This window comes from Electrophorus electricus, chromosome 12 (assembly GCF_013358815.1).
Source record: "Electrophorus electricus isolate fEleEle1 chromosome 12, fEleEle1.pri, whole genome shotgun sequence".
In the NCBI taxonomy this organism is placed as follows: Eukaryota; Metazoa; Chordata; class Actinopteri; order Gymnotiformes; family Gymnotidae; genus Electrophorus; species Electrophorus electricus.
This window is the reverse complement of record NC_049546.1, coordinates 6,600,800-6,618,951: the sequence shown is the minus strand read 5'-3', so window position 1 is coordinate 6,618,951 and position 18,152 is coordinate 6,600,800. Positions and strand designations below refer to the sequence as shown.

At 40.4% G+C, this 18,152-nt stretch overlaps 1 protein-coding gene across 2 annotated transcripts; it reads left to right on the top strand.

The window, feature by feature from the left end:
* The first annotated feature begins 1,845 nt into the window (after positions 1-1,845).
* On the top strand, positions 1,846-17,730 carry shtn3 (shootin 3). Of its 2 annotated transcripts, none has more exons than XM_035531954.1 (18): positions 1,846-1,913; positions 2,052-2,107; positions 2,965-3,025; positions 9,153-9,247; positions 9,501-9,663; positions 9,769-9,866; positions 10,156-10,237; positions 10,673-10,767; positions 11,186-11,332; positions 12,231-12,384; positions 12,620-12,779; positions 13,040-13,110; positions 13,220-13,323; positions 13,490-13,504; positions 14,088-14,150; positions 14,368-14,485; positions 15,111-15,393; positions 15,715-17,730. In XM_035531954.1, the coding sequence occupies exons 1-18, from the start codon at positions 1,883-1,885 to the stop codon at positions 15,857-15,859; spliced, it is 1,941 nt and encodes a 646-aa protein (XP_035387847.1). In that variant the 5' UTR covers positions 1,846-1,882; the 3' UTR covers positions 15,860-17,730. The 2 variants fall into 2 exon arrangements, with proteins under 2 accessions (XP_035387847.1, XP_035387846.1); XM_035531953.1 differs by having other exon boundaries at positions 14,085-14,150.
* The last annotated feature ends 422 nt before the right edge of the window (positions 17,731-18,152 follow it).

Genomic DNA, 18,152 nt, shown 5'->3' with positions numbered 1-18,152 from the left:
TCACAGTCTGGTTTGGGAATAACACCAAGCAGGACAGACAAGCACTCCAAAGGGTAGTGCGTTCAGCAGAGCGCATCACTCACACGGAACTTCCTGACCTGCAGACCATCTACTACAAGCGGTGCCAGACCAAGGCCAGGAGGATTGTGAAGGACCCCACCCATCCTAACAATAGGCTCTTCTCTCTGTTGAGGTCAGGGAAGCGCTTTCGCTCCCTGAAGACCAAGACAGAGAGACTGAAGAGGAGCTTCTTCCCACAGGCCAATCGGGCCCTGAATCAGGGAAACTGATAAACTGTGGGGACCACCACCACCATGTAACATAACTGTAAATATGTCATTTTACAAGATGGATCTGTACATTCTGTACATTGTGTACATACATATATACACAACCATATACATTGTACATGTACATTGTATATAAACATAATATACATATATTGTACATACATTGTTAATATATTTTTTGTACATATATAGAATATATATTTCTCTATGCACCCCTGTTTTCTTTTCCCTCAGTTTGGACAGAGCACTCTCAACCATTTCACTGCGAGTTATACTGTGTATGACTATGTATGTGACAAATAAACCAAACTTGAAACTTGAAACTTTTATGCTAGTTAAAAAATGCAGTGCTCTGACTTACATTTTTGTACCTTTTTGCACTTACTCCTGTAGGTGTGTTGCTCCCATACCCTCAGCCATATCTTATACTGGACATTGTTCTGTTGCTGCTCTACCTTGGTCTTGAAAGCCTCAGACTCTTTTATGGACACTATAGCAAATTCTTGACATTAATCTAATTCCAAGTAAATATTCTAAATATGTTGTTGCCATTTTGGCTTTAATAGGTCACTAAAAGATTCAAATAGTCCTTTACAGGTCAGAAGGGAAAAGTGTGTGATGGCTCCTTGGTGCTAATTTTTTGTGTTGTTGCCCTGTACCCTATACAGTGCTATGTGCAAATACAGACTTTTGTTTAGCATCTTGAAATTATCCTCAAAGTTGTATTGCTTGGCTTTTATGGCCTGGAGGTTGTTGTAGGTCTAATAACCATTGCAGCTTTTTGCAGCTAATGTTTAAAATGTTTTTGTTTGTTTTGGCTGTTGTCACTGATGTTTGAATTTCTGCATATCCTTCTTTTAGGGTCAGTGTGTGAGTATGTGAAGATGAGGAAATGTAGATTGTTACTTGAATTCCTCACTTCTTAACGAACATGTCCAACTTTAAATTCATATCAGAATCATGATTTGAGTATTTGAATGTCTAAATTATTTTGATTATTGTCATGAACCATTTTTATTAAATATATATATCCTTCTGACTGTTTAATAGTGAAAAGAGGTGTACACAAAGTTATTTCTTAAATGGTCATAATAAATGGTCATTTTTTCAAGATTTCTCTGTATTTTAATCCTCTATGGTGAATATTAGTGATCGTTAGTTTTTAGATGTTAATTGTTGATGCCCTACCTACATTTAGAGTCTCTGTGAATGTAGTTTTTATGAAAAAGGATTAACTGCTTTTTATTATTATGCCTGAATGCGAACAAGTTATTTCAATAAATAATATTTCTATAAACAAAGATAATATAAATATGAATATATACGGATGGCTACTTTATGTTAAGTAATTTTACTCTTTAAACTTAATTTTTATTTTATAACATCACTGACTAGAAACTAATAAATGAACTGATCTGTTAAGTTGTATCCAATAGGCTGGAGCGGTGGTGCTTTGCATTGTCGTTTTAGCCTCCAGCGTTGAATGGGCCGCAGCCCAAAACGCACTCGACTTGAGGTTGCGTGCGCATCCATTCCAGACAGTGAGGAGGGGGTTCTCAATCTCGCGGGTGTGCGCTGTCTGCCAAAGGGCTATGGATGCAAGTCGGTTGTCTGCCGGCAATGGTAATATTTTTGGCACGCATTTAAAATTGTTGTATTAAACATGGCTTATTAAGTTGGCAAGTTTATGAAAGGAAAAATATTCTGTCGTAATAGATCAGCAGTATATCGTGCGTTGTGCTATCTTGTTCGTCTTTTCAGTGCTGATGGAGACCAGTGGAGAGGAAGAGGGAGAGGCTCAGAAAGTGAAAACTGAGGTAAGGGATGCTTAGCTGCAATAATATGTCAGCACCTCGCCCTAACCGTGTTTAGAATTACGTTGTTCACACATAAAAGAGCTTCAGCGCAATACTGACTTTCTTTTTAGCCTGTAGGCCCCTGGCTGAGTAAGCTAACCGGCATTTTGATTTATTCGGCACACGGTGACACCCTTTTGCAGCTGCCCCCTTGCATGAGCATTATTTGATTTAATGCGCAGATTTCCGCATTTTGCTGTACTGATCTAGACCTATACCCAGACAAAAAGTTGATTCGCACCCTCGATACCTTCAAATTCTATTTTTTTTTAAGAAGCGCTCTAGGCTTAATGCAGTGCTTGTCAGCTCATTCGAAAAGGCGAAGGCGGGCCAGGCGATTTATCTAAATTGTATGCACGACCCCCATCACTTTCGTTTGAAACTTCGTTTCACAGGATTATTGATTTCGAACGTTCTTAGAATAACATTTTTGTCTCTCGTGAATAATAATACATGGTATATAGGCTATTCTGTATGTAGGGGTGCCGTTCACATAAGGTTCAAAGGAGATTCATTGGACAAATGTTTAAAAAATATCTATTGTTTTGTAAAAAACCCCAACTCATTGTTCTACGTGTTTTAGACAGAAAGTGCTCATTTCCCCCAAACATCTTGAAATTGCCCCTGCTGATTTATCCCTCAGTTCAGTTGTGTTATAGCGTTCACTGACAGAACAATACCTTTTCAGCTTTTCTTAAAGACACTTTATTCTTATTGATGTCTATTTGTTTTACACTTGTTATTCAACCTGACTATCAGTGTGTAGACTAATAGGCACTTATAGTGTGTGATGCCAGCAATCCCTTTAAATTCCTCAGTGCATGAGACTTACTGAAGAGAGGGATGAAGCTGAAAGACAACTAAAGCACATCAGGAGAGGTGAGTGCAGTTGCTTGATGCCAGTGGTATGCTGTAGGCAACATTTGTAAGCCAGATAAGTTTAAAGGTTGGCAGCGTTATCAATGTTAGGTAGGTATAGATAAATTCTATGTGATGTTGCAGAGGTAAATAAAACACACTTATGTAGGAACAAAACTGCTCTCTTTTCTAATCTGATCCAGACCTTACATTTGCTTGCTTTTAACATTGTCCTGGGTATACATTCCATTAATTGTATGTTCCTTCTGATGTGATACATTCCTTTCTTGTTTTATAACACCTCCTCCTTAGCGCATCTCATTATGACCCTGCCTCCAAGCTGTCCTCTGAATGAATGACTATATTATTCCCAGGTGTAAAGTGGCATCTCAGTCACTATGTCTACTTGGAGCCAATCCTATAGATGGAGTTTTGTTTCGTGATGTTTCTTAGTCTACTTAGCACTTTGTAAGAAACTATACTCACATTCACATTACACTGTAAGAATTCTCTTTTGGATTAGTGTCGGGTGAGAAATTTGCCATTTTTACATTCAATGTCGTATTTGGTTTTGCTAACTTACATGTACCCTGTTTTCTTTTTTTCTGTTTTTCTGTGTAGAACTGCTTTGCACGATTAAATGTGGTGTGAATTGGTGTACATGTTTGTAGACAGACGTTCTGACTTTAATTTAAGGGTTTACATATGTTAAGAAAAATTTAAGGTAACCTGTCTGTTAGCTTTGGCTGGCTCTGGTATTTTTATCTATAATAGTGTGAGTTTGTATTTGACATTTATATGTCCATTCCTCATGTTCATTTAGATGTCCATTCTTCATGTCCATTTCTCATTCCTATTTTTTTTGCTTCAACATGACACTATTGAAGTTTGGAAGTTACTTGAACTGAAAAAACACTGCCATGGTAAAGAAGTAACTGTATTGCTAGAATATCTGTTTAAGAATATAATTTGAGTTGAAACATTAGGTTTTTCTTGTTAACGTATATATAACTGGCTCATGAGGTATTTTATGGATCAATAGGTCTCATAGCAGTCAGGTGAAGTGCCATACTTTTCTGAAATCAATCAAGAATGTCTCTTGGAATTATCATCATCCCACAGGAGAGGATTAACAGACTCATCTGTGTAATGTATTTTTCTGAATAATTAAAATGACCAATTATTAATTATCGACTCTTAAAAAAATAATGAATTAATTGTGTCTCTATTGTCATTCTTAGTCGTTTTTATCTATAGAGCCATTTTTAATATTTAACACCCTATAAATGATGTTGAAAATGAATTCTAGACATTTCACCTTGACCTGTTTGTGTATGTGCAGAAAAGCAATTTTCATTTCCATGATACCTTTGAAATGTCATGCAGGAGGTCAGTTCATTAAGCCATAAATTGCACTTAACAATTGGCATTGCTATCATCGGTTCTTAACATGACTCTGCAAATGTCAGTGCAGTTTGGCCTAGTTGCTGACATAAAGGACAGTGGTACTGTGCTGGTTGCACATGATTGGTGGGAGTTCTATTTGTTGATTGGCTGCCATGGGGAAACTACTGCAGAGTATCTGGGAAGCACTGGATCTGTGTCTGGCTAAACAGTTGCTTACCACCACTTTCTCTGAGATGCTTTAGTAAGCCTTAGTTATATTTACCTCTCCACTTGCACAGTAAAATGCTGCTATTTTTATTCATAATGCAAATAAAAAAGGGGAAAAAGCATAAACATTAAGAACAATTGTTTGATCTTAGGCTCGTTGGGGAGATGGCTTAGAATAGATGAAAAATTAAAAGATTGGATTACAAGTAAGGTTGCAGTTGCAATCAAAATTGCACAGTTATGAGCATTAACATTTATCAGCAGAGCTTAACTGCTATAACCAAAAAGCATAATACTTTCAACCACTAATAGCTTAATAAGACACAAGTGAGAAGAGACAGTCAAGTGTCTCTTTGAAGTGATACATTTGAATCCAACCTGGAAAAGTCCTGCTAGGCTGCAATTTCCTATTTTAGTCCCAGTTTGCTGTATTTTTTCTCAGACAGGTCAAAGCAATTGCTGACCTAGAATCTTCCCACAAGAGCCAGGCCTGGAGCTGAGTTCTCTCAGACAGTCATTAGGAAGCTAAATGAGCAGGGTCTGTGTCTGATGGGGTGGGGTGCTTTGTTTGGGCCAGCTGGACCCAGTCCAGCTGGGTCTTGCATCAGCAGCTGACTCACCTCACCAATTTTGCATATCTCCCTCTGACTCATCTCACTCAATTTCCGTACATTTTTAAATGAACCATTGTCATGGTTGTTTAAATGGTGACCAGTCTTGTTGGTTTTAATTAAACTCACCAGAGACACCTTGAACAGTGTACTTCAGATAAAATATTGAAAATGCTTGCAAAGTGATGTTTAAAGAAAAAAATTCCACTCTGTTGCATTTTTGTACATCCATTTATGATTGCGTGTTGCTCACGAGCCACTTTTATTCTTCTGTCTTGCATTTTCCAGTGGCGGATGCCTAATAAAATGATCACCCTTCAGCTACCAATGATTGGTGTTGGCCCCACCTCTAGCATTCGCGCATTTGTTTTGGTCCTGCTTTGTGTAAGAGTGGCATTTCAGCATTGGCAATCATCCTCCATGAGGCTCTGCATCCCATCCCTCCCCCTTTGTGCCAGACTGAGGGCATCAGGGATACCTGTCTCTAGAGAGTGCTGTCAAGAGATACTGTTGGTAATCTGGTGTTGGGAGCCAGCTCAGCAGTGAGGTAGTAGCAGAGATTCTCCACTGCTCTTGATGATGAGTGCTTCCTGTTCCACCGCTGCATAGTGTTGCTTTGCGGAGGAGGGTTTATGTCTAATAAAATCCTAGGATGCTCCTGATTATTCACCTGTTGAGACAGGATGGACCCCAGACCCATTACTGATGCATTAGTCTGGAGGACACAGGGCTGTTGGAAATCTGGGTTTGCCAGGACCAGGCTTGAAGTTAAGGCTTTTTTCAGCTCCTACAAAGTGGTCTCCAATGGGCACTTCATTGGACCTTGTCCGACTGTCCCTTTCTTGGGAAATCCGAAAAATGGTGGCTACAGATGGGAAGTTAGAGACAAACCACCTATAATACCCAGCTAACCTGGCTTGGTGAATGTCTTGAGAAATTAATACCCTCAAATTGTTTCTCCTGAGACCTCAGAAGGCCCTGTCTAATCCTGTACCCAAGTTACTGTGCTCTCTCTAGCCCCAAGTGACATTTGTTGGGGCTGCCAGTGTGCCCTGCCCCTTATAGTGTGTCTACCACCTTCCAGAGTTGGACCAGATGCTCTGCCCAGTTTGCCAAAGTAGACTACGACTTTATCCAAATATGCCACTACACAGTAATGAAGGGATGGCAGAATGATGCCCATCAGTTGCTGGAAAGTTGTTGGAACCCCATAAAGCCCAAAAGGGAGGACCTGGTATTGCCACAGGCCATTGGGGGGTGTAGAAGGCTGTTTTTGGCCAGTCTTCTGTCAAGAGGGGCGCCTGCCAATACCCATTGTGAGATCTAAGGTGGAGACAAAATCTAATCTTCCTAGGCATTTAATAAGATCATCCACTTGGGGCATGGGATATGTGACAAATTCAGAGACCTTGTTTAGTCTCATTGCAAGTCATTGCAAAAGCAGAGCCAATCATTAGGCGTGAGCAGTACAATTATAGGACCTGAACAATGGCTGGAAAATTATTTGATGATTCCCATCTATCATATCTTTTCTACCTCCTCCATTGTCTGATACTGGGTCCCAGGGACATAATAGGGCCAATGCCTGACAGTTGAATGTGGTGCTGTAGAAGGTTGGCCAGAGGCAGACATAAAGGAGGGACTAGGAGAGGCTCAACCCACCTCTTAAACAGGTTGATGTGATAGACTTTCTCTGTCATCCTCTGTCCTCGCTGGGAGACCCAGAAAGTGACAGGGCTCATCTTTTCTACCATGAGACAGGGGCTTCCCCCAATATGAGGGGGAGGTGTCATTCCCAGGCCTCCTTTGCTATTTCCAACTCCTTGGCTATATCCAACAGTTTCTGTGGCTGTCGTCTGAACAGCAGCTCAAATGGGGCAAACATGGAGGAGGACTGAGGAAATTCCTGCACTGCAAACGACCCATAAGGAAATCCCAGTTGTGTGCCTCCTCGGTCTCCACCATCCACAGCATTCATTTCAAGAATTGACTGAAACGCTTCACCAGCCTGTCTGTCTCAGGTTGATAGACTGAGGTGGAGGATTTGTTTAATCTGCAGTAACCTACATAAGTCTGCCATCAGTTGAGACACAAAACAGGTACCCTGGTCTGTGAGAATTTCCTTGGGTATGCCAACCTGGCTTCTTAACAGAAATAGCTCATGGGCTGTTTTTAGAGGTGGGCTTCTGGAGAGCAATTGCTTCAGGGTTGCGGGTTGTGTAATCTACAATGACTAGGATGTATTCATGGCCCCAGGCTGAACATGGCAGTAGCCCAATGATGTCCATGCCAATCTGCTCAAAGGGCACTTCAATGATAGGGAGCGGTGTGAGGAGAGAGGGTGGTGGCTTGCAGGGCAAGGCCCACTGACAGATGGTGAAGCACTGGCAGAAATTATATACCTCAACATCCAGAGAAGGGCAGCGGAAGTGCTCCTGCAACTGCTCGATTGTATTGTAGCCTAGATGGCTACCAAAAGGATATGTATGGGCCAAGTGCATGGTAGTGTCAATTTTGGAGCAAGGCAGCACCAGCAGTTCAGTTGGTTTGGAATACAGAAGAAGACAATCATCTGTCCATTGTTCCTGAGTGAATTGCCCCTTTGGATGGGGTAGACCCAGAGTTACCCCTAGTAGATGTACGTTTGTTTTATGGCACATCAGGGTGTGCTTATTTAAGTCTGTCTTAACAGGGAAAGGTGCTAAATAAGGTGATAGAATTAACTTGAGTTCAACTTCTATTCACCCTCTTCTAAAACCAGTGCTGAAATCCTCTGACATGAGGAACACAGCCACACTCAAAGGTGCTGTAAGAAGTTACTGCAGCACATCTGTCTAAAGTCTTTTGATGCTCTGAGATTACGCAACTGGGTAGTTGACATCTTTGGCATTCATTAAACAAGTATCTGCTTTATATCACTGGAATCATATTACACATTATTATTATATTACATCATATTACTTTAATACTGTTTAGTACAATCTAATACATCTGCTTATTTCAATGCTTTTGTCAACAGGTTTTATTTACTTCTATATTATCTCACATTGTCTCATTTTGTAAATGCAAATCATGAATTCAATGTGTTTTGTTACTGACATTTCACTGTTTCTAGGGTTGAAAACTTGTAGTCTCATAGATGTACTATAGATGATGCGTCCAGTCTGATTGTATGCTAACAAGAGCATCCTTTATGTATTATTCAACAGCTGCTTTGTCAAGAAATGGATTACTTAGAGTACCTTTCATCTTTATTCATTCCTCTGGGAAGTGGAGTCACAAATCTATTATTGACCAGAGCATCAATATCATCACAGATGTACACATTCTAATATAACCCTATCCTACAGAGAAAGTATTTATTTGTAGTTTCTCAGTGCATTACTCAGTGCACTGTGATTGAAAGTTAGATATATGAATGGTAAGTTCAGTGCAGTATGGTCGACAAGAGCAGGAGTGGAACTTTGCTGAACAGGCACTTGTACGTGAACTTGCTATGACACCTGATCCCCCTTTAAAAGGTCTCCATGGAGTGTAGAGTTACTGTAGTGGGGTTCTGTAACAGCAACAGTATTAGTGCTGTCAAAATTGTTGAATGAGCATCCATTGTGAACGTGTAACAGATAAGCTTCTGTGTGGTTTCTGCTTACATGCTGGTGAAAATAAAACTCACTCTGACATTTTTATCATATTTTAACAATTCTAGAGATGTTATGTTTCATTTACCTATTTAATATAAGTTATATCTTAAACATGGCATCTTCTTTGTCTTTCTTTTCTTGCATGAAATAAATCAGTAATATACTTAGAAACAAATTTGAAATTTTGTTACAAAAATATGCATAATTTGTGTCTAACGTGGCAAAGCCACAGCCATTTGTTTGAAAATAAACTGCTGTTAAATCTACTTTCATTTTGTCTAGTTTCCCAAATGGTGATTGAGGAGGTGAGTGTGTTGCAAACGCAGCTTGAGATCGAGAAGTCATGTCGAGAAAATGCTGAGGCCCTGGCAACTAAGGTAATGTAATTGGTTTTTACTACATCCTGAGCCCAAAAGCCTGTTTACCACAAATAATCACTTTCTATGGTTTTAGGTTTCGGACGTACTCTCCGTAAATATAATGGAGTTTGCATAAAACAGAAATGCACTTTGGTTCAATAACACAATAAGTTGTTCAGGTTGTACTTAAAAAAATTAATTGCTACACAGCATATGTTGAGAGTTTGGCCTGAATTTGCAGACCATTTAATGCTATTGTGCACATCCCTAGCTGAACTGTGAGAACAGGAAGCTCAAGTACCTGAGCCTGTCATCTCGGCCATGCCTCGACGAACTCTTGCCCAGCATCTCTGACTGCATCTCCCTGGAGGAGGAGGCAGATCCTCAGGAGCACAGCCCAGATCCTTATGCCCAGTACCAACGGCAGGTCAAAGGTAGGCTAGTATTGAAAGGTCTGTATGCTGTTAGGAGAATAAATGTCTGAGGACATAACTACTGCCTACCACTGCATGACCTTTAAAGCATAGTTTTTTCTGTAGATCTTCAAGAAACTGTGAACACTTTGCTGGAGGAAAAGAAGCAGTTAGCTTGTCAGTTGCAGGAGCAGCAGAGACAGCTCGAGGAGCTGACAGCACTTGTAAGTGGTGTACCGATTTGTTTAGTCACTGCAGGAGAATGAACTTGCTCAGGTTTAGCAGAACTGTGGATAGGGAGTTGGGTATGCACTACATACATGAACCTTTTTCATAACAAATGAATTAAAGAAACATCATAGTAACCTACAGCATCTGTTCCATTATGGGGCAGTTAGTGGACTATCCTAATGAGATTCTTTACATTTTTTAAATACATTTTTAACTTCACCTGACTCTGTTTCTTTATGTAGCTAATGCTTTTACATATAATCGTTATTTCCTGTTTTTCAGACTGTAAAAGAGCAAGCAGAGATGAAGGAGCTTCATAAAACAATTGAGCAGCAAAGTAAGACCATCAAGAGATTCAACAGAGGTGAGTGTTGCCATGATACCCCCCAACCCCCTCACCTCCCCGTCATGAGATACTGCTCAATGGCAGCTGGTGACCTCAGACATGTTCTAATGAAGTTTTGATGAACTGCTAGCAGATATGTGGTCTGTTAATTTCTTTTGTGGAACCACATCCATGCAACTGTGTGTATGACATCATCCCTGGTTTTGTTGAGGTGCAACTGGCATCCGGCCAAGTCCTTCCCTAACCCATGCACTTCTGACCCCCTGATCAAATTATCAAATGGAGTTGCAGTACAGGAAATGCCTTAGCTACGTCTAGGGAGATGATCTCCCTCTGACACCCCATAAACAGTGCAGCTGTGACATTCCAGGTGTTTTGTCCATAAGAAAGACTTGAGGGGCTGTCACCTCTGGACAGTTGAGGTTCTCACTAAGAACATGTGTTTCTGCCCAGTGTCCATGATGGCTACTCAAGAATATGAGGGCCTGAAGGAGCAGCTGGATCTGGAGCACAACTTGAGGCAGAAAGCAGAGACATATGCACATGAGGTATTTTGTCTGTCCAGACTATCAATATACACCCCATATGTAATATCACTTATGGTCAATACAAACTTTACTAAATAATCGTCCTAATTATTCATCAAAGCACATTCAGTGTGTCCTATTTCTGAAAGAAATTTGCAGATCATTATTATTTTAAGAACACATGGTAAAGAATTTAAAGTATCAGCTGCCAGGATTTGCATCTTATTTATGTGTATGCATGTTCTGTTTACAGGAGCAGTGCTGGTCTCATTACCATGTGTCCTCTGAATTAATATGCAATGAATGATACTAATTAATAAGCTACCAAAACCAAAACAGTATGTAACAGTATGTAAAATGAGTTTTGTTTTGTTTTTACGTTTCTGAGTTCAAAAGTATTCCCACGAGGGTAAGCAATGGCCTCATTGCCCCCCTGTAGATGCTGGTGAAGCAGAAAGAGGCCAACAGGCAGAGCATGATTCTCCTGCAGCAGATGGACCCCAGCGTTCAGCTGCTCAAAGCTCTGGAGGATGTGGCTAACATGACCAAAACGCTGGAACAGGAACGGCTGCAGCACCAAGAGAAGGTACACCATCCCAGCACTTACCTTCAGTGCCAAAAAGAGAGGCATACACCATGCATTCATTTGAATAATCATGTGGCTGATAAACTGATGCAAATGCTTGGTGATGTTTTAGGGTAAAGCTGGCTTTGTCTGCACAGCAGTACTACATTAACTACAGTTCCAGTACCTCTGAAGAGAAACCCAGTAGGGCTTAGCAGTTCTCAGATAAGATTAAGGAGTACAAACCAAAGCCAATGTTCCGGTCACACTTTCAGCATTTTCAGATGCTCATCATGACTTATATTTCATTCCTCTTTAAAACATATGCACATGCTAGCTATGCCAGCTTACTGGCGTGGATGAGCGATGACTCAGCTGTTCCCAGATCAGGATTCATGCACTGCCAAAATGCTGACAGTAATTAACATGTTGCAGACCAACTGACAGAACTACTTCACCATGCAGCTGAGTTCAAGGGGAAGCAGAGCTGGTGGGTCATCAATCAATGGCCAGATCTGCTGCTACCCAGGACCTGAATATAAATTTGGGGCATTGTTAGCTCATTACTTGGTTTATAAGGGACAACTTGCAAAGAGAAATTTTCCATGTATGCTGCAATATGGGGGTAGTTTTTAATGTGAAATTAGACATTTGTTTATTCACCTAAAAATCATGTGATTTGTGCTAGGTTACATAGCAACCAACTGTCTAAACAAGCTGCATTTAAATTCTGATTGTGGCGGGCTTTGGTTAATTATATTGCAATGGTTGACATTCTTTCATTTAGGGATCTGCCATTTAAATGGGAAGTAATTATAAAACAGACTGTATGGAGCTAAAAGAGGGAAATGATGATTCTCTACCCAGTCTTTCATCCCAATTGCTGAATGCTTATCTCTCTCTCTCTATCACCCTGCAGGTGAAGGTTCTGGAGTCTGAGCTGGAAAAGTGTGCCTCGCAGAAGCAGCTGGCGCAGCTGCAGCAACAGCTGGATCTCCTGGAAGAGGAGAAGAGAGACACTGAGGAACGACTGCACGAGGAGGCGAAGAAAAGCAGTGCTTTGGAGAGCAGAGGTGAGCTCACATCCTGCTGGGCTGTACCCCCCCCCCCCCCCCAGGGGTGCAGGTTCAGCTCCCGCTTCCCTCCACATTATCTGCTATTATGAATTCTGCATCAGTTGCAATCTGAAAGTGATAAAGTAAAACATCCGAGACAGTAAAATGTATCCTGCCATAAAATAAGGGAAACACCATGCCTGAGAGCAAATGCAGAGCTCATAATGTAATAATGTTTCCCTGTTTCCTGTAGTGCAAGAGCTGCAGGAGTCTCAGAGGAAAAGTGTTTCACCGTTGGATACCTCCGCAGGGACTGCCCCGCCTCCTGCGCCTCCTCCCCAGCCCCCTCCCCCTCCCCCTCCACCACCCCCGCCTCCACCCCCACCCCCTCCATCTCGCTGCAACCCCCTCAGGTACTGCCCCATTTACTGCACAAAAGCCATGCCATGCACAAGCTGCTTGCTGGTATTCTTAGTTTGTTAGGCAAAGCAAATGCTTTTAATTACTCCTCTCATATGCAATTGTTCTGTACTATAATTATCTATAATTTTGTTCTACTGCAAAAATCAGGTGTAAATCATTAAACATGCATGTGCTGCACCAAAATGGTTGTTTGATGGCATGAATCCATCATTCTGGGTCTTCTCATCATGCTCACGTTATTGTATACTAGCTCCCTCATCGCGATCATGAGGAAATCTTCCAAGGCTGGAAAAGGCTCCCCAAAATTGGAGCAGGCTCCAGGTGACTTCACATTTGGCTCCAAAACAGTCCAAATGGCAAATCTTTCTATGTAGCTCACTTGTTTCATGCATTGCTTTCATCTGATCAGTGCTGGTGCCTATCTGTGCAGTGACTGAAGGTGTGGATGATGTCAAAGTAAAGGCTGTCAATGAAATGATGGAAAGGATCAAACATGGGGTGGTACTCAGGCCTGTGAAAGGACAGGACACAAAGGTGAATCTCAGTATGTTCTGTTGGTTAATGGATTATTTTCTATTTAATTAATGGAGCAGTGGTTTACTTTTTAAAATGCTTTCCATGTTGTATGCTGTAATGATTATTAATGTTGTGCCCGTTCTGCACTTTATGTGATCTGCTGAAATTACTGGATCATATGCAGAGATTTGGGACCAAGGTAAGCCCAGCATTTTCATATATGTCAGATGGCTTGCAAACATTGCATTAGTGATTATGAGTATCAAAGGTATTGCATTGAAACACTGGGTTAATGGCTTGATCTCCTTTTCTCTGAGGATATGCTACTGAAAAAGCCCCATTCAGGAAAAGCTAATTTGGCCATTTTCCCTGAGGAATGGTGTAGTTATCAAGGCCTTGTTGATGGCGGACATCTCATAAGGATAGAGTAAATTAACTGTGTTGAAGGCATTGATTCACTGAGACACCATGACAACACTCACACCCCCTGTTGCTGTAGGAGTTAAAATCAATAATTTGGACCCATGGTCAGGATGATGATAGCTACCATCTGTACAGTTTCGATGGCAGAGGCAACCTCAGCCCTTTCTGTTATGGCATAAGTATGAAAGTAAAAAGTATACATATATAAAAATGGTTTTTGAATCTGTTTTTGAACTGGTAAAAGATGAACACCTAAGTGTTAGGCTTTTGCAGTTTGAAACTGCTTACAGTACTGCAGCATAGTGTCCTGGCATGTCAGAGTAGCTCAGTCCTGTCTTTACTGGCCTTGTGTTCAGCAGCAAAGCCCATCCACTGAGGAGAAGCAGCAGGAAACTGCCATGGAGGAGCTGAAAGGCATTCTGGTACTTTAGCCCATGAATGGCTTAATTTTATCCATTCCGTATCCACTCACAGAAACCTGCATGCCACCCTACTTATATTACTTATTAATATAATATAATACCTACCTATAATAATAAATTGATTGCATGAGAAAATAGGTAATGCATGATCCTGGTGTGAAAGTGAGAGCCAGAAACATGAGTGTGTCATGTGGAATTTTATTGTTTGACTTCTAAGGATACGGTGAAAAAGAGTCCCAGTCGTGGACTCCAGGAAACGCTGCCTGTTAAAAAGGACAGTGAACTGGAAGTGATTCTCAGGAGGAGACGCAAGCAGGCCTGTGATACTGCTTCAGGTCAGACGATTGATAAAAGCCAGTTTTAGAATAGCAGAAAGCAGGTTTGAGCAAAATAACTTTTGCATATTTAGTCTGTGTTATGCTGATCATATGCTTGTAACAAGATACTGTTTATTTGCAGGTCCACAGATTTATGTTTTTTCATGTTCACATTTTAATTTATCCATTCAGGGAAAATACATTATTTTTGATGATAATAATTACAGTGTTAAGGGCTATTTATATATGCTAATGCATAGCATATATGATTTCTGTTCTTTTAACTAATAGTGGAAGCTGGCAAACATTATATTACTGTAAGACTGCTAAAACAAGCACACAGGATCACAAATGTGAAGCACCACTCTAGAATAGCTCTGCCTTGTGGAGAATCTTCCAAATACTAGTACCCAACTAACAATTTGATTACCCATCCATTCTTTATAATGTAGTTGCTCCTCAGTCCCATTTTCCAACAACTAATCCTACTGTCAGTGAATGTTGTGTGCACATGCATTTGTATTTCTCCATCCTATCCAGAAACTTTTTTCCTTTATACTTTTATGCTGTTGGCTTTTAAGCGACTTTCTCCTAACACAGATCAGCGTTTCGCTGAAACCACTGCTTGTGCCCTACTCTGCAGGTAACACAGATAGTCCTATCAGCAAGGTCTGTTCGTCTGACAGCCTGAATGGTCGGCACAGTTCGGACTCTGGCAGAGAGACAGATGGGCCAGGAGGTGGTTCTCTCTCAGGCAGCGAGGCAGGCTCCAGGAGCAGCTCTGACTCAGGAAGAGAGGCTGTCCCAACTCAGAGCTGCTCAGAGCAGGGCGCCGAGCCTGATGGTCTCAGGCAGACAGGCACATACCACACACCTCTCTCTGGGAAAGGGCCTTGTGAGCCAACTGACAACAGCTCCTGTGCCTGGTAAAGCTACTTCAGTAGTCATTGTTAGATAATTGATTTTAGTTTCAAGGTATGATATGTTGATTTACTTTTGTTCAATGTTCAAAGTTTAAGGTTTCTTTATCAGTAAGTTCAGTTGTGGGGTTTTTTTTTTAGTTCAGGATTAAATCAGGATAATGGTGAACGTATTTAGTAAATATCCTAGGAAGTATGTATGATGAACATTGGAGTACACACATATTTATTTATCACCCATGTTAATAGACTTACTTTTTGTACAAAATGAATGTGCTGCTGTGAATCTCGGAAGCCCTCTCATAAATCTCTCATGGTGTGTTCCAGGGAGCAGAAAGATGAAGATCAGGAGAAGACTGAGTGGCCGAGTCAGATGCAGCCCCAACCACTGAGCGAGGAACCGCAGGGTGTCCTCAGCTCCTCAGAAGACCACTCCAGTGCAGTGAACAGCAGCATGGACGCTGAGTGTTAACACCATATGGCACCTATCAGGACGGCTGCAGAATTTGCACAGAATCTTGCATTGGTTTTGCAATTTATTTATTCCAAATTCCATACAAAACTTGATAAAAGATTCATCTTAGGTAGTGAGTGTCCACTGATGGAATGCACTCTTGAGTATTTAACTTTTCCTGTAGAAATATCCTGCATATTGAGAACTTAAAAGAAACCTGCCCAATGTGTATTTCAAAATAATCATTTGATCCTGTATAAAAATTTGGAAGCTGGAGCTGGCCAGGATGAGTACAATGAACTTTAAAGAACTTCTGAGATTTGAAATGCAACATATGTAATGTGTTGCTAACAATATCTTTCCAAAGGAAACACATATTCTGAAATGTACCATTTTCTGATTCCATCAGCAGAGGGTTTAGACTAAGGACATCTCATCATAGCAGTAGTGTTCTCTCAATTTGAATAGATACAAATGAATCGTTCATAGTCGGTTACAGTGATGTACCATGACATAACCTTATCTTTACGTTATTCATAGTATCATTAGGGCTGGGTGATATGGTCTAAAAAATAATAGCACAATACACCTTCACAGAACAAAACCAACCCAATCTTCAGATCATCTAAATGTAAATTGATTGGTAGGGCATTGAGGACCTTGTGTATAGGTCTTAAGGACTTGGTAACAGAATTTGGTCCAAGATGACATAAAAGGCCGGAAATTAGTAAATTAGTCAACAAGAATAATCAACATGAATCAGCTTTAAAAGTCTTTTTTATAAGCCTGAATTATCATCTACAGCCATACAAGTTTATATCCTGATATAACAATAATCAGTATGTCTTACAACAACCAATGTTACATCACAGTAACAGGCTATATATCATTGCACTCCCCAATACTACCCTATTATTTCTATGTTCTTTTTTTAAGTAAACTATAGTAAAGTTCAATGTTTACACTGCAAAAACTCTAAATCAGCCTGAGAACAGTAGAACAGTACTGCACATCAAAGCACCTTTGCTGTTAAATCTAAGGCTCTGCGGTTCAATCTGTGAACTGTCCTCGTGCAAACATAAGCCATGCGAGTGCTCTGATTGATAGTAAGTGAACATGAAGGAGAAAGGTGAGAGTCTGTTTGGTCTACCTCCTACTAGACAAACTCACCTCCTAGCTGTCTTGTATGATACAGCTTCTATTAATCAGAAAAATGTGAATACCCTAAAGGAGTGAAATGGTATTCTCTGATGTCTTCCACCTATGTTCCTACATTTTTGCACTGCAGTAAATATGCTGCTCGAGGATAGTATTTGTTTGTATGTTTTTCACAATTGATTTTGAGGTAGAGCTAGGTGTGAAGGGGTGTCTAGAGGTAGGTGCCTGTAGCCTCTCCAAACAATGCAATATCATCTGCAAATTGTAATGGTGTGCAGTGCCAGTACACTGCAGACAATTACAGCAGTTACAGTGTGATACTGTATCAGCTGTGAGAAAATTTGACTGTTTTATTTTATGTGCTTTATTTAGATTTTGCTCTTATGCTTTTGAAAACAGAATTCTACAGTACATGACTTACATTTTTATTTAAAAAATGACTGGCCCCTTAATTAGGCAGCACCTTTGAAATGTATCTTGGCCTTACTTAAAAAACATGTCTTTCTTTTCAGCCTTATAGACATCTAGGCTTTACTTTATAGGCTATCAATTTAAGGGGATCAATTTTGGATTCCCCAGGGAGATTATCTGTCTGTTGTGATCTCATATTGTCTGTGTTTTGAAGCTACAAAACAATGAGTGCATCTTTTTATTTAAAATCATGTTATTCTCTTGTGCCGTACCTTTTAAACTGGACAGAATAAAGATGAAAAAATACTTCAAAGACTTTATGAAGTTTGATATTCTTGCTTGTAATTGCAAACAGGGCACACAGCTTGAAAAATAAGATGGAAGGCAGAGTTGTAAGGGGCAAAACAGCCAAAACTACAATGTTTCTTTATATGGACATGCAAGAGAGGCTTTGCTCAGTTTTGGTGCATATAGTCTAGTTGAGTACATAGACTCCTTGGGTTAAAACAACTTGGGACTTCAAGCTCAGTTTAGTACACTTTGCAAAGGTTCATTATTACTCGCAGAGTTCATAGGAAATCAATTCTTTTTACATTTGCACATAAGTGTAAGTGTGTGTGTGTGTGTGTGTGTGTGTGTGTGCGTGTGCGCGTGTGTGTGAGAAAGATTATTGAACTATTCCATTAGTTTTCATGGGCTACTCATAATAGTATGGTTTTCCGATGGCAGTAACAGCCAATGT

Coding starts and splice junctions, on each gene's coding strand:
- shtn3 (XM_035531953.1), top strand. CDS start 1,883: ATGGATGCAAGTCGGTTGTCTGCCGGCAATG. Junction 10,768..11,185: donor CAGAGACATATGCACATGAG/GTATTTTGTCTG, acceptor GCCCCCCTGTAG/ATGCTGGTGAAGCAGAAAGA. Junction 14,151..14,367: donor AGGAGCTGAAAGGCATTCTG/GTACTTTAGCCC, acceptor TTGACTTCTAAG/GATACGGTGAAAAAGAGTCC.